This window comes from Sinocyclocheilus anshuiensis, unplaced genomic scaffold (assembly GCF_001515605.1).
Source record: "Sinocyclocheilus anshuiensis isolate Anshui unplaced genomic scaffold, SAMN03320099.WGS_v1.1 scaffold249, whole genome shotgun sequence".
In the NCBI taxonomy this organism is placed as follows: domain Eukaryota; kingdom Metazoa; phylum Chordata; class Actinopteri; order Cypriniformes; family Cyprinidae; genus Sinocyclocheilus; species Sinocyclocheilus anshuiensis.
In genome coordinates this window covers 406,207-419,650 of record NW_015540871.1, presented here as the reverse complement: position 1 = coordinate 419,650, position 13,444 = coordinate 406,207, and the positions used below count along the sequence as shown (strand labels likewise).

At 40.1% G+C, this 13,444-nt stretch overlaps 1 protein-coding gene and 1 pseudogene across 5 annotated transcripts; both read right to left on the bottom strand.

Moving 5' to 3' along the window:
- Positions 1-6: 6 nt before the first annotated feature.
- smarce1 (SWI/SNF related BAF chromatin remodeling complex subunit E1) lies at positions 7-11,324 on the bottom strand. 5 transcript variants are annotated; one of them, XM_016485655.1, is made up of 11 exons: positions 11,249-11,324; positions 10,353-10,405; positions 9,992-10,035; positions 8,034-8,138; positions 7,183-7,275; positions 6,550-6,681; positions 6,301-6,472; positions 1,315-1,487; positions 1,125-1,226; positions 780-1,017; positions 7-688 (listed from the first exon to the last, which is right to left on the bottom strand). In XM_016485655.1, the coding sequence occupies exons 2-11, from the start codon at positions 10,357-10,359 to the stop codon at positions 474-476; spliced, it is 1,281 nt and encodes a 426-aa protein (XP_016341141.1). In that variant the 5' UTR covers positions 10,360-10,405; positions 11,249-11,324; the 3' UTR covers positions 7-473. The 5 variants fall into 5 exon arrangements, with proteins under 5 accessions (XP_016341141.1, XP_016341143.1, XP_016341142.1 ...); XM_016485657.1 differs by having other exon boundaries at positions 7,195-7,275; XM_016485656.1 differs by having other exon boundaries at positions 8,040-8,138.
- A 399-nt stretch (positions 11,325-11,723) lies between these two features.
- The window catches only part of LOC107688091 (carbonic anhydrase-related protein 10-like), a 21,704-nt pseudogene continuing 19,983 nt past the window's right edge, over positions 11,724-13,444 (bottom strand).

Here is a 13,444-nt window from a genome sequence, read left to right as displayed (position 1 = left end):
GGGGGGGGGGACTACAACTCACAGACTACTCAAATAAACTGTGAAAGGATGAAACAAAGATATACCATAATATAATCTTGCCACAGGTAGATAAAACATGGTAAGCAACAGCAAAAAAAACTTGCACTTCTGCTTTTTGCAAACAACTGGTGACTGCAGGATGCAAGCGTTATATTTTATTCAGCATTTGCCCACTTTTTAATGGCCATAAAGCTTGAGAGTACTCAAATGGGCTTGTAATATCAGGGTTAGATCGAACAAACAGGTGTGCCTGAATGAATGTGTGTGGAGCGCCAATTAAGATTCTGCTGTCCTCCCAAAACATTTCACTGAAGAACATTGGCTGGGGGCAATTTTTCACTGTTCTCACACACTGACTGGCAGGTCATAGGATTACAAATCCTAGAGGAGAACTGACTTTACACAAGAGCAAAGTGAGACTCTGTAAATGAGCATGAAGGACATGGGTGGGGTTATTGCGGCTGGGTGGGCAGCCGCTCTTCAGGGGTGTCTGAGGCCTGGGGTTCTGCTGGGGGTCCAGAGCTGCTCTCAGACGGAGCAGTGCTGTCACTGGTGCCCTCGTCTGTTGCACCCTCTGCAGGCTCAGGTTGGGCCGGTTTGTCTCCTACTGCAGCCGGGGGGCCTTGCTCAGCCTCCTGAGATCCTTCAGATGTTTCAGCCAGAGACTCTGCAGAACAGACACCACAGAGGTCAGCCAAACATCTTCTCTATTTTTGTTGAATATTCAAAGTTAGAGAACATAATGGTGCAGGTCTGACCAGTCTCCATAGGGGTGGGCTTGTCTTCTCCATCCTTGGCCTCGCTGGCAGAGGTTTGTTCTGGGTTGGCATTGGCCTGGGCGCTGGCGGCAGGCTGTTGCTCTTCTTGAGCAGCTCTTTCCACCTGCTCTGCTGCTTCCCGCTCTCTCTCCTCCGCCCTCCGGCGTGCTGCCTCCTCTGCAGCAGCCATTTCAGCTGCCAGCTTCTCCATGTCCACCTCCACTTTCAGACCGCACAGCTAAACAAACAAACACAAACCGCACATCAATCACTGACAATGCGTTTGGCATTTGAGCTCAGGCTAAACAAGGGCTATTAGTTCACTGATCAAACTGAATTCCCCACCCGTTTGAGCTCGTTATTGAAGGAGTCTGTGCTCTCCAGGAACCTCCTCTTTTTCTCCTGGTGTCGGTCCTCGATTTGAAGCAGCTCTGCTTCAAGTTTCCTCTGTTTGGAAATCAAGACACGATGATTAAACTATGTGCGTAACAGTCTTGAGTTTTACGTCTTTGTGTGTTTAACATGCCCAACATACCTGGTGCACCATGAGGGACTGGACTTGGCGTTTGAGGACCTGCATGCGAGCAGTTGTCACCACTGAGCGAACGTCAGGCACCACAACCTCGCTCAGGATGTCACTGATGAGCCGGTGGTTCCTCTGGAAACGAGCTGCCGCTATATGCTTCATGGAGAACCCGTCATCATAGTCTACAGAGACATTTCATATTTGAAAGCAAGCAAAAGAGAACACAACCAGATTGCTTTTCCTCAAATGCACAAATTTCAGAACTTCCTTTTAAAATTTAGCACCATTCAGATGATCATCTGAAGAGAATTATTCAGATAATTACTTCTCAGCAGTAAGCTTGTACAAGAAAATATGAATGGTTCTACCATTATAAACTCAAGAATTTAGATGCCAATTATTTCACTGGAACAATCCTGGTAGTTCACTTCCCACATGGTCATAATACATACAATACCAAAAATGTTTATATCTAAAATTACTTTGTCTTATTTAAACCCCTGACATTTGCTGAAAGTAGCATTACAAAAAAGTCGCTGCCATTAAAATGGCCCATTTTATCTAGAGCCTAAAAAAATAAATAAATGGGTAATTCAGGACTTGAAAACACTGAAGGAAAATTCCTCCTTATTTGACGAGATCTCTCAGAGAAATACTCAGCTTCTGAATGTGGCTTTTTACTAATTGGTAACAGTAAAAACACCTGCCATGGTACTCCTTAAAGTGCAGATACACTGACTGCTGATCAGCAATTGTTCATGGGCAGAATCCAGTCATTTTAGTGGGAAATGTACGCAATCGGAAATTTAGCATGAGGGAGAAAGTTTTCCTCATTTAGGGTGTTTTCACACCTGTAGATCGATTGCTTTGTTCCGAAACAGGGATTAAAATTATTACAATGTTGCTTTTTATTCTTGGTGCGGTTTGCTTTCACACGGTAAAGTTTCTAAACTGACCAAATTTGTTAATACAAGTCATGCACGAGTAAACTGTTCTCTCATTGGTCAAAGTTCCACGGTTTATTTTCCGGGATTCCACTTATGCAGAGTTCACACTGCATGATTTTCAAAGACGTCGCATCACGGTTGGTTTCACACTGAATGACTATCTGGGGTAGCATTCAGTTTTCGCTGTGTTCACACTGCACGATGGAACCACGACAGGAGGTTATACACTGCATGACTTCACAATAGGAAGAATCGCCGACAGCTCTGTCTGGTGCAGGGTTGCCAGGTTTTCGCTACAAAACCCGCCCAATTACTACTCAAAACTAGCCTGAAAATAGCCCAATTGCTTTCGAGGGGGTCCCCCAGTAAAAAAACAAAAAAACAAAAAACCACATTCGGGGGTAAAATACACATTTTTTTGCCGGGGTTCTCCTGGTACAATTCACATTCCAGGGCCTAAATATCACGTTATTGGGGTCGCTTCAAGCTGCTGACATAAAAAACAACCGGCGGCAATCGCAGATTTGGCAACACTGGTCCACAAACTACGTTTCATATAACTCCTCCTCGAACTTCCCGCTGCCCTGTATCTTGGTCTCTCATTGGCTGTAGGTCATCGCCGATGTGTTTTTCAGTCAGAACTCATTTCACACAGCGTGATTATGAATCGCCGACAGCTCCAGATATTTAGCATGCCAAATATTTCACGGGCGTCGGCGACGTGTCGGCGATTCCCTCAGATCGCGTCTTTGATAATTCACACTGCGTGATTGTCACTCGCGTGAACGAGCACCGATTTGCCTCCGATTTCAGGCATTTGTCGGCAATTTCGCAAAACCTGTCGGCGAGTGAAAAATCGGGCTAAAATCATGCAGTGTGAACTCGGCATTAGCTGTCACCAGTGTTGCCAAGTCCGTGGTTTTCCCACGGAATTGGGCTACTTTAACACTGTTGCCGCGGGTTGTTTTTCATGTCCGCGGGTTTAAGCGACCCCAATAATGTGATATTTAGCCCCTAAAATGTGCATTTAGAGGAACCCCACCAAAAACATTTTACCCCACCGGAATATGATTTTTATTGGGGGTTCCCCCTCGAAACGTGTTTGGGCTAGTTTTGAATAGCAATTGGGCGGGTTTTGTTGTGAAAACCTGGCAACCCTGGCTGTCACAGGTGTCATCTGTCAGGATGGAACAACAGTCGTTATATTGCATGTATATTCATTTATCATTTTGAGCAGGAGTCCAGGATTCATCGGGAAAACATTTTTTAAATGCACCTACTAGGAAGAACAATAAGACTGCATTATAAAATGAAAAAGTGCACTTTGCTTTTGAATGGCGAAGACGTGCTCACTCACAGACATTCACAGGTTCATTTTGAAGTATTGGCAAAACAACAAAGTTAATGCTTTTCACGGAACTTACGTAATTACCCATTATACATTGTGTTGTAGCCTGGTTCATTGGTCCGTTAGATCGGATTGCTTTCTCACTACAACCGAACCGCTCCAGAGTTCATTTTCAATCAAGCCGAGACCACCTCGCTCAGGCGATCTCGGACCGATTGTTTTGGCGCAGATCCGAGTGCGATTGCAGTGTTCACATATGCCCAAACGAACCGAGCTAAGGGGGGGAAACGCACCAGGTTCCGAAACAACGGGCCAGGTGTGAAAGCACCCTTAGACTTCAAACTGGTTCAAGCTGGTCATAGAGATTTGCCGCACTGACCAAAAGAAAGTTGCTTGGTTTGAAAGTGACTACTGTGTGAGCTGCAATTGCTACACTATACAGAGCTCACAAAATTCAAAACAGAAATATCAATGAAGGACCTTTATTAAACTATTTACAGGGTATCTGCAGAATTTTAATTAAAGGCTTTTTAAGACCTGCACAAATAAAATTAATACCATATGAGTGGGGTAGAGCAATGCCTATGGTATCAAACCATAAAATGACATGATTTAGAGGTGTTTTTGAGACCGCAGAAATATAACGTTTCCCCGGTAACGGCTGTATACAAAGCAGCACTGCACTCATAAATGCTACTTTAACAGGCATTACAGGCACGATGAAATGAAAATGCCATCAAAACTTTTCTGAAGACAGTCAGTTCCCTTCAGACATTTATATATGTAAAAACACCCGTGCCACATTTTGACTTTGGAACGTGCAGCTCATTTTTAAGCTCAAGTTTAGGGATGTTCATTTCGGTTATTTTTCCTAACCGACGCTCGTTAACCGATTATTAACCATTAACCGACAAAATTATTTTAAATTAGAATTGAATTCAATTAGAAAGGATACGTGTCTGTGACCCGTTAAAAAATACTTTTATGACTAAAAGGAGTAGTTGCTTCCACTGTTAGAAGGAAAAAATTCAAATGATTGCGCCGGCGCCGCACAGTTAAGCATTGCTACCTTGACAATGCAGCCTGCTCATTATCATAATAAAATACAGTCAGTCAAACATATGGAAAAAAACACTGCTCAGTTTAAATATGTAGTAAAATCTGTGCCGTTAAGCGTTATCATCGTACCGCCGTGAATGATGTTATGCAAACCATTTTGTTTTACGTGGACATTGGAATGCAAGTGAAGCAGGCTACATAATAAATACTATTTTGGCATTCAAATACAATCGCCAATATGGAAACATTTGAATGTGTGTCGAATAAGAGACCCAACGTTGGTTTCAGTTTCATTTTAGCCTAAATGATTTCGTTTTGGCTTGTCGTTTAGCTATAGCTTCTTATATTTTTAATACCACTTTTTCCAGTACTCGCCCGATACCGATACTTTTATTTTTGGTACTTGCCGATACCGAATAACATGTATAATGTTAGTTGGTTAACTTCATTTATCAAATAGATACAGTCAAACCAAAATGTATGCAGTCACCTTCAACATTTCTCACATTATTCTCTATAGTTTAGAAAATGGTAATAAAATATGACAAGAACTCAGAGTTAAACTGTGTCAGAACAAATTCATCTTGATAATGTTAGATAATTTTGATAGAAAGGTTTATTTTTACGATTTATTTAGTTTTAATCCAAATGATGCGTGTGCTGAGTGAACATCAAAGATCACACAACAGAAGTGCGCGCGCTCTCGCTACCGTTAACTTGTGCATTGTTTTACTTACTTGTTTTTGACATATCTGACCGAACTACAAACTTTCCAGTGATGTCTGTGAGAAAGATATATTCACTCGACAAGCTCGCGCATCTGCGCCGCTGCGCGCTCAATCCACTCACGCGCGCTCAATTTGTTTATCAGCTCGCGCACATCAGCTATACAGGCATTAATACTGAATGTTTAACATTATATTCATTGCATACATATACTTCGTATACATCCTTAATCTCTAATAACTCCATTCTGCTGTCTGTTGTTTTGCTGTCGGTGTTTCTTTGTCTGAATATGGCACTTATCACATGCTGTGTGGTATCGGCGTTTGGTATCGGGGCATTTTAACGAGTACGAGTACAGGAGACCAGTATCGGGCCCGATACCAGTATCGGTGCATCCCTAGAAGGAAGTCATGTATGCCTAGGATGGCTTAAGGGTGAGTAAATAATGGGCTAATTTTCATTTTTGGGTGAACTATCCCTTTAAATTTTATACATCTAAACTGAATGCTTATTAAGGACCCGCGGGAACCCAGCATTTAAGATAGCTGCGGTGATATATTTTGGTAGCCCGACTGGAAGACACAATAGCCCTGGGACGTCAGGCTAGCGATTGTGCGAGCCCCACTATTTACAAAAGACAATGGACATTTTTATGCATGCAAAATTTTGCCGAAATTGTGTGGCCGCACCTTTATGTTTAAAAAAGATTATTTAAAAATGCCACAGTTTCAAAATTAAGCAATTGGCATTTATTTTTTCCCTATTAGCTACAATATATGAAATATTTTTAATAATGTTTTTAGACAATGTTATGGGCTTTCTTATTAAAGTAATATTCATATAAACCGTCACATGTTCATTCATATAAATTGGCATGTTTTTGCCATCTAAATGACAATAAGATGCTAATCTCACCATCAGGGTCCTCAGCAGGTTGGATGCTCATATAGGGCTCGCCCTTGTCTAGGCGCGACTGTCTCTGCCTGCTTTCTTCTTCTAGAGCAGCTTCTGCACGGTTCTTAGCGTTGATGTACGCCAGGTAGGCTGGAGAGTTGTGGTAGGCCTTCAGAGAGTCATTATACTCGATCTGTGGGGAGAAAAATTGCTTAGTGCTTGACTTCTCTGGAGTCTCACTGAAGACGAGAAAAAGTTAAAAAGACAAACCTTCTCGGCTTCGTATTCGTTTAAATAGTCCTGTTTTTCCTCATCAGTGAGGTCCCTCCACATGCCACCGATGATCTTCCCAATCTCCCATAGCTTCAGGTCAGGATTAGAGGCTTTAACTTGGTCCCAAACCTAAGAAGATACAAGTGTCAGTTCAGAGTCGACACAGAGCAGTCTGGATTCCTGGACGGAGAGGGATGCATTTTCCCAAAAAGATAGAGCACCAATTTTTGCCTATATTTCAGTCCAAAACTAAAGCATGAATGCAGGACAGGAGAGAAAAGTAATCTGAAAATGTTTAGAATCTAAACAATGTTTAAATTTAAAATATTAAAACAAGTAATCCATTACAGATTCAAAAAGCATTAACAAACCTAACTGCTTTGTTCATCTTTTAAAACACTTCTTTGCTCACAACAGTAAGAAAACGGAGCAAATGAGTTTAGTGGATCAGAAGCAAAAAACGTCAGTTTCCCAGCCTTGTTTAACAGAAGAAAGCAATGAAGTGATGTTGGGGTCTATCATCTGAAGGGTCGGAATCAGACCACTGACTGCCCCTCAGCCTTCGAGCTGATCGCAGAAGCGCTCTCATCAATTTACAAGCAGTAAAAGCAGACACCGTGGGTGTCTTACCTTCCTGCTTACCTTCCGGCTATACCGCATGTAGGGCATCAGCGGCTTGTCGGGCGGTTTGGGCGGCTTAGGAACGGTGATCCCTGAGGAGTTCTGTGGGAGAGGGAAAGAGGCCCACGCGGGGTGTTAGAGACCACAAAGGGCACACGTGGTCATCACAGAAAACAATGAACTGTCATAATGGAGCACTATGGAGAGAAAGAGACAGGAGGCAAAAAGCACGACTGAAAGAAACGATGACCGTGTGAAGCGCTTGGCAAAGGGGGTGGGAGACGTACCTAAATGGCAAACCAAATACAGCACATTAACATTACGCTGACAAGGCCATGCATTAAGCTCTTTTGGACACAAAGCCACTGTCTTTCACGCCTGAAATGATTCTGCAGAGGTTTGGATGAAACCAGCCAACAGCTAAAAATGCCTCAAGCTTGCTAAGAAGCTGTGCCAAGTTACTGCATTTGGCACGGGCATCTAAAGCCATGCGAGCGGACGGCCATTAGCTCTTGTGCATGATGAGGTGATAGGATGGCCGATGGGGGAAAAGTTCTGTGAAGCAACCACTCTGAATCTACAATTCATACTACGGCAATCACACCCATCCAGACATTACAGAGAGTGAGTGCTTCACAGAAGCATGAAGATTATAGAAGCTACTAGTTGAGAGCTACACAACCACCCAAGACTCGACTCTACTACCCGACAGACACCTTCAACTCTATTAAATGAGTCTGTACAGTGTAAGAGCAAAGCATATCACTATTTCATATTCAGGCCATGTAAGTTTAGCATCCTCTTGTCTGGGCTTTTACTCCCTCGGCTTTTGCCAGGGCCCTAGTTGGCACCGGTCCTACCATTACCCTGTTGTTCCCGCCGGGGTTCCCTCCCAGCCTGTAGTTGTTGTAGGCCAGATGGCTGTATGGGTTGTACCCCACAAACCCAGGGGTGGTGGGCATTTGCTGATGGAGACAAATGAGACAAAACACGAATGAGAAATGACACAAACAAGGGAGGAAGGGACAAAAAAAATGAAAAGGAGAACCTGCTTTTGTTTTCTGTCATGATTTGCATAAAACATGCAAAAAGCAGCAATCTTTGATAGCAGCACAACCCTAGCATTATTCTACATCCATTTTTAGCAAAGCCACAGGCACTATGGGTGGTGGTGGTAGGACATAATGAGGTGCTAGAAGGCTTTAGAGATTCAGATCGGGAGTATTTGAGCCAAATCTCTCGGTGATGTATGACCTGAATAATCAGTCTCTAAACCGACAAAAATAACAGTTCTAGGACACTAAAAGTAATTAATGGGGATTTGGATCAAATTTCAACCGTAAGGGACTTGAGATTTCCAAGGATGCGTGTGGAGCAAAGCATCAATGCTAAATTGCTGCTAATGGCTCTCGGTATCTATTGTAATGAACAATGATTAAATATGTGAAAGCTTAAGCACAAAAAGAGGCTCACACACTTAATGCTCCAAACAGTGTTTAATGAATAACCAGTAAGGTGTATCACATGAGTCTATAGAGTTAAGGCTGCAGAATATATCCCAATAAAATCAATATTGTGATATGACCGCAAAATATATCTGAATAAAATTCATTCTGTGATAAATCAGAGTGCGATTATCAAATCGCGAAGCCTGCCATTTAATTAAATGAACAAATGTGCTGTGGGTTTCAGAGTGAAGCACGTCACTGTTCATTTACACTCATGCACCTCATGATACCATCACAGAAAATTAACCAAGCCACTCTGAGATGCTGCAACACCATATCATGAGCTGCATACGGATAAATAAACACTGTAAAACGCTTCACTCTAAGCATGTAAAAGTAAAACTTGTTTATTGCAAAATAAAAGCTTGATGGTTAACTTTTAAAAATTAAAAGAAAACAAGGCACAAATAGTAGTATTCTAATTTCGTAACTGTAATATTAAATTTTTATTTTTAACTTCAATACCTTGTTAAAATACATTTTTTATTTTTTTTTCTTAATACTCTTAATTACAAAAAAAAAAATATTATTAGTCATATTGAATGGATCAAACAGTGGGAATGTGGCCTAATGAAAAAAAAAAAAGATATAAATATCTTATAAATATCATATATCAAATGTGAATACCCAAACATTTTTTTTTTAAGTTTTTTCCCATCAAAAGGATGGTTTACAAAAAACAAAAACAAAAAAAACAAAAAAAAAAAAACTTCATTTTCCAACTTTTTAAACATTATTTTTATGTTCTATGCATATTCACTTGACAAAATCACCCCAATCACTCTAGAATAATTAACTATTCAACTCAACCTTGCAAAAATCCCTGTATTTTTTCATAAGTCGCAGAAAAACTAAATATTGCAATGCAGCCCTAATGGTTATTCATTAAATGCTTCCAGAGCCTAAAGTTAGCGGTCTCCTCTGCACCTTACGGATTAATAGAGCCTCAAAAAATGAGCACTTTCTGTGTAAAACTGCATAAAAAAAAATAGCAAAAGCCACCCCATGTGATACGGTGTCCTTCCCACAATCCTCTCCTCTCCTCTCTAATGGCACTTTTCCACTGCATGGTACGACTCGGTTCGGTATGGCACGGCACGGTTTGCATTTCCACTGCAGTTCAGTACCGCTTTAGAGTGGGCGGGATTATTCACGTCGTTATAGTTGTGCCGCCTCTACTACCACGACTCCTAAAAAACCGTACCGAGCCGTACCATGCAGTGGAAAAGCGCCATAAGAAACCTACGGTACATGTTTGGGTGATGGAGGGGAGGGACCGTATGGATGACTGGCATGTTCTGTTTACTTACTGTTGTGGGGGCTGGGGCGGGGGCTGGGGCATAGGGTGGCCGCTCTGCATGAGAGAGAGAAGGGGAAAAAAAAAAAAATGAATCCACTTTCGAAACTCGATCAAAAATTAATAACCAGTGGTAAAGCCTACTTATTCGTCACATCTTAAGTTACACCAGAAATGTTAGTCAATTACATCAAGATAAGCACACCCACTTTTACACATTTACAGATTAATTAGAGAATGTGGTAATATCAAATAAATTAATGGTTAAGCATCTTTAATAAACTCATTTCTGAAGATCTGATAAAGATGGGTGGGCTTCAAGAAGGTCTAAACCATCTAAGTGGTCTAATCAATCAATCGAAATGTGCTCTTACTTGACATCTTGTTTGTAGGATTGAGGATATCAGGCTATCCCCATCATTTGGTTCTGCAATAGGGCAAAAACGTATTAGGCATGAATAGGCATGCTTTCAATATGTGCAAAAAAAACAACAACTTGCCATCATGTCAACCTGCTTTTTGATCAAATCTGACATTTTCTGGCCGTTAAACAACAATACAGCACCTGCTTAGCTTTAAATGTGAAATTCGAAACAATTTTTGTTTGAACTGGCCACAGTTTGCATGTTTGTTATATAACAATAACTAAGATGTGGATCTAAGGAGAACTAAATGAGATCTCAGGACTGTAACTTACTTACTAAATACGAATAATGGCGCACACAATGAGGCGAGTGAGCCTGCGCCTCGCTAAGAGGTTTATTTAAAGATAAATGTATAAAAACGACAGCTACATGGCGAAAATTACAAATAATTGTTATTAACACGCAATGTATTGTACAGGTGTTGTACTTGGCGAGCTATAAGCATCCCGAGGAAATGAATGCGAGTCGATGCAATGCTAACATGCAAAACATCAATGAATGAAACTGGCTAACGCTAGCTGAATAACATAAGTGTGTAATATCATATGAAATACAACTAATCTTTGCATTTCAGGCAGAACATGTGTTTTAAATTATTTGTACTGTGTTTAACGTTTATAAAAAGCTTTTAATATTTCATATTTTACAAACAACCCGTTGTTATCGAAACAGCATTAGCTAGCGGGCTATAGCTAAAGTCGGACACCGCTTTAAGATTCTAAAATCACGATACATGTCAAAGAACTGCATTTTAAAATGTGTATATTTGAGATATTATAAGACGGATAAAAAGCTGTTTGTGGAAACCAATAGCTTGAAATAAAACAGCGTTAGAGAGCACTCACCCCCAGTTCCTTTGTTCCCTCAATGGTGCTCCGCCAGGATGTGAGTGTGTGACACATTTTGAGCCGCATCTGACCTGATTTTCTAGCACATTTCTGCCCCCTAGTGGCCATGAACTAATACTGTACTGACCAGACGCCAGGAGGAGAGAGAATATGGGCGCCAAAATGTAAAACTGCCACGTACTTTTGTGCATTCTGTCCGATTTAGCAACAAAAGCTACGCAGTTTAGGTAGATTTAGCGAAAAAAACCTACCCAACTTGGTCATATATACATACTGTTCAGATGTAGGCCTACAGTTATTCAAGCAAGGATGTGTTAAAATGATCGAGGTAATGGATGCTTTATTCAGCTTTGCCATCGCCTAAAATGAGATTCATTACATATACATTTTAAAACAATGTGATACATTAAAAATAGAAAACAATTCTTGTAAAGTGTTATAATGTTTCATAGTATTACTGCAGAGTCCTCTGTTAAGTCCTTTGTCTTCATCTCATTGTATGTATCCCATTTTCCTGTCTGTTGGCCATATTCTTCAGCTATTACCAGATTGCTGTAGTAACTAATCCACGTCAAGCTGTTATTTCAGAAGCCATTCATTCACTGAAAATAGAAATAGAGAATGTGCTGTCAGATAACTTTCTTTGTGAAGCACAAAACTTATTCATAAAGACAAATGATAATCATCTGTTTCAAGAGCAATAATCGTAAGTGTCTAATTAGAGTGCTCAACTTTATTGCACACAGCATGCATGCAGTAGTGCACTCGTGACACAAAGCTTGTGTATGTTATTGATGGGAAGTGTGACACAGACCTCTGTATTGCGGCCTCAGCACACGGTTGTTAGGACAGTCCCGTCTCTGACTGAAGTTAATGTTGGTGCGGATGCAGCGCTGGTGCAGTGGCTGCGCCGGCCGCATGTTGTCACCCTCATTACATATACATTTTAAAACAATGTGATACATTAAAAATAGAAAACAATTCTTGTAAAGTGTTATAATGTTTCATAGTATTCTGCTCTACTGTTTTTTTTTTTTTTTTTTTACCAAATATGTGCAGCCTTGGTGAGCATAAGAGACTTTAATCTTAGAGACCCCCTTTTTGTCAGATTTAGTGGCAAAAACTATTTGCCAGATTTTAAGAGCTGTCTTTTCAATTTCTCTTTTCATTTTTGAATGTTTTATAACTATAAAATTAGTGCTAAATTTTTGATTATAAATAGTAATTGTTAAATCTATCATGCTCTGTAAGACTATGTTTTAGATTATATATTTATGGTAAAAATTTACATTTAGATGTAAAAGATTACATTGAATGATAACCATACAAGTCTAAAAAGTGAGACATTTGAGAAAAGGTAAAATGATTTAAATGCTTAATATTTCTTTAAATCCAACAAAATATAGCAGTTTTTGATGCTAAATCTGACCAGATTTGTCTGTTTTCTGTAACACCCTATTACACATTCACCACCCTATAAATATTCATATCATAAATCCATATAATCCAACTGAAAGCTTGAGCACTATGTCAACATTTTAGAATATTATTCAACAATATTCAACAGACTGAATTATCCATTAATTTTGACTGGCCATCCATTGGCATCGACTTGGCATCTTTGTGATACCCAAGATTCAAAAACATCATTAAAAAGTAAAGAGAAACATTCACCACGACCACTTCAAATATTTATTGGGCAGATATCACTCAATTCATTTAGCTGTAAACACTTACTGTAAACACTTACGTAGAGAAGGCAACATGCTCCAAATAGTCCAAGATATAGGCTTGAAATCCTATTGTTTGCCTCGTGTCAAAGTAAAGTTTAAATCCCTGTGCATAGAGCAAAGGTAGTTTTCCATTCGCTGCAACAAGGCTTGATTGCACCTGCTGTTCAGATGCAAACAACAAGAACAGATAGTACCTCAAGAGTGAGCCGAAGAGCCAGCGTCAATGAGAACCAGTCCTGTCTGACTGCAACAGCTTTCAATGTCTTTGATATATATTGTTATAAACAAGTATAAAAGTAATTTTATATATATATATATATATATAATTATTATAAAAAAATTTTTTTTACATTTACATTTGTTGATTTTGTCACAATTCTGACCATGACCTTAAACCTCAATGTTCAACTCTCTTGTTCTCCATGAATTACTCCTTTATTGTATTATTATTTTCTTTTTG

Coding starts and splice junctions, on each gene's coding strand:
- smarce1 (XM_016485655.1), bottom strand. Junction 7,276..8,033: donor GCGGGAACAACAGGGTAATG/GTAGGACCGGTG, acceptor CCTCTCCCACAG/AACTCCTCAGGGATCACCGT. Junction 1,227..1,314: donor AGTCCCTCATGGTGCACCAG/GTATGTTGGGCA, acceptor ATTTCCAAACAG/AGGAAACTTGAAGCAGAGCT.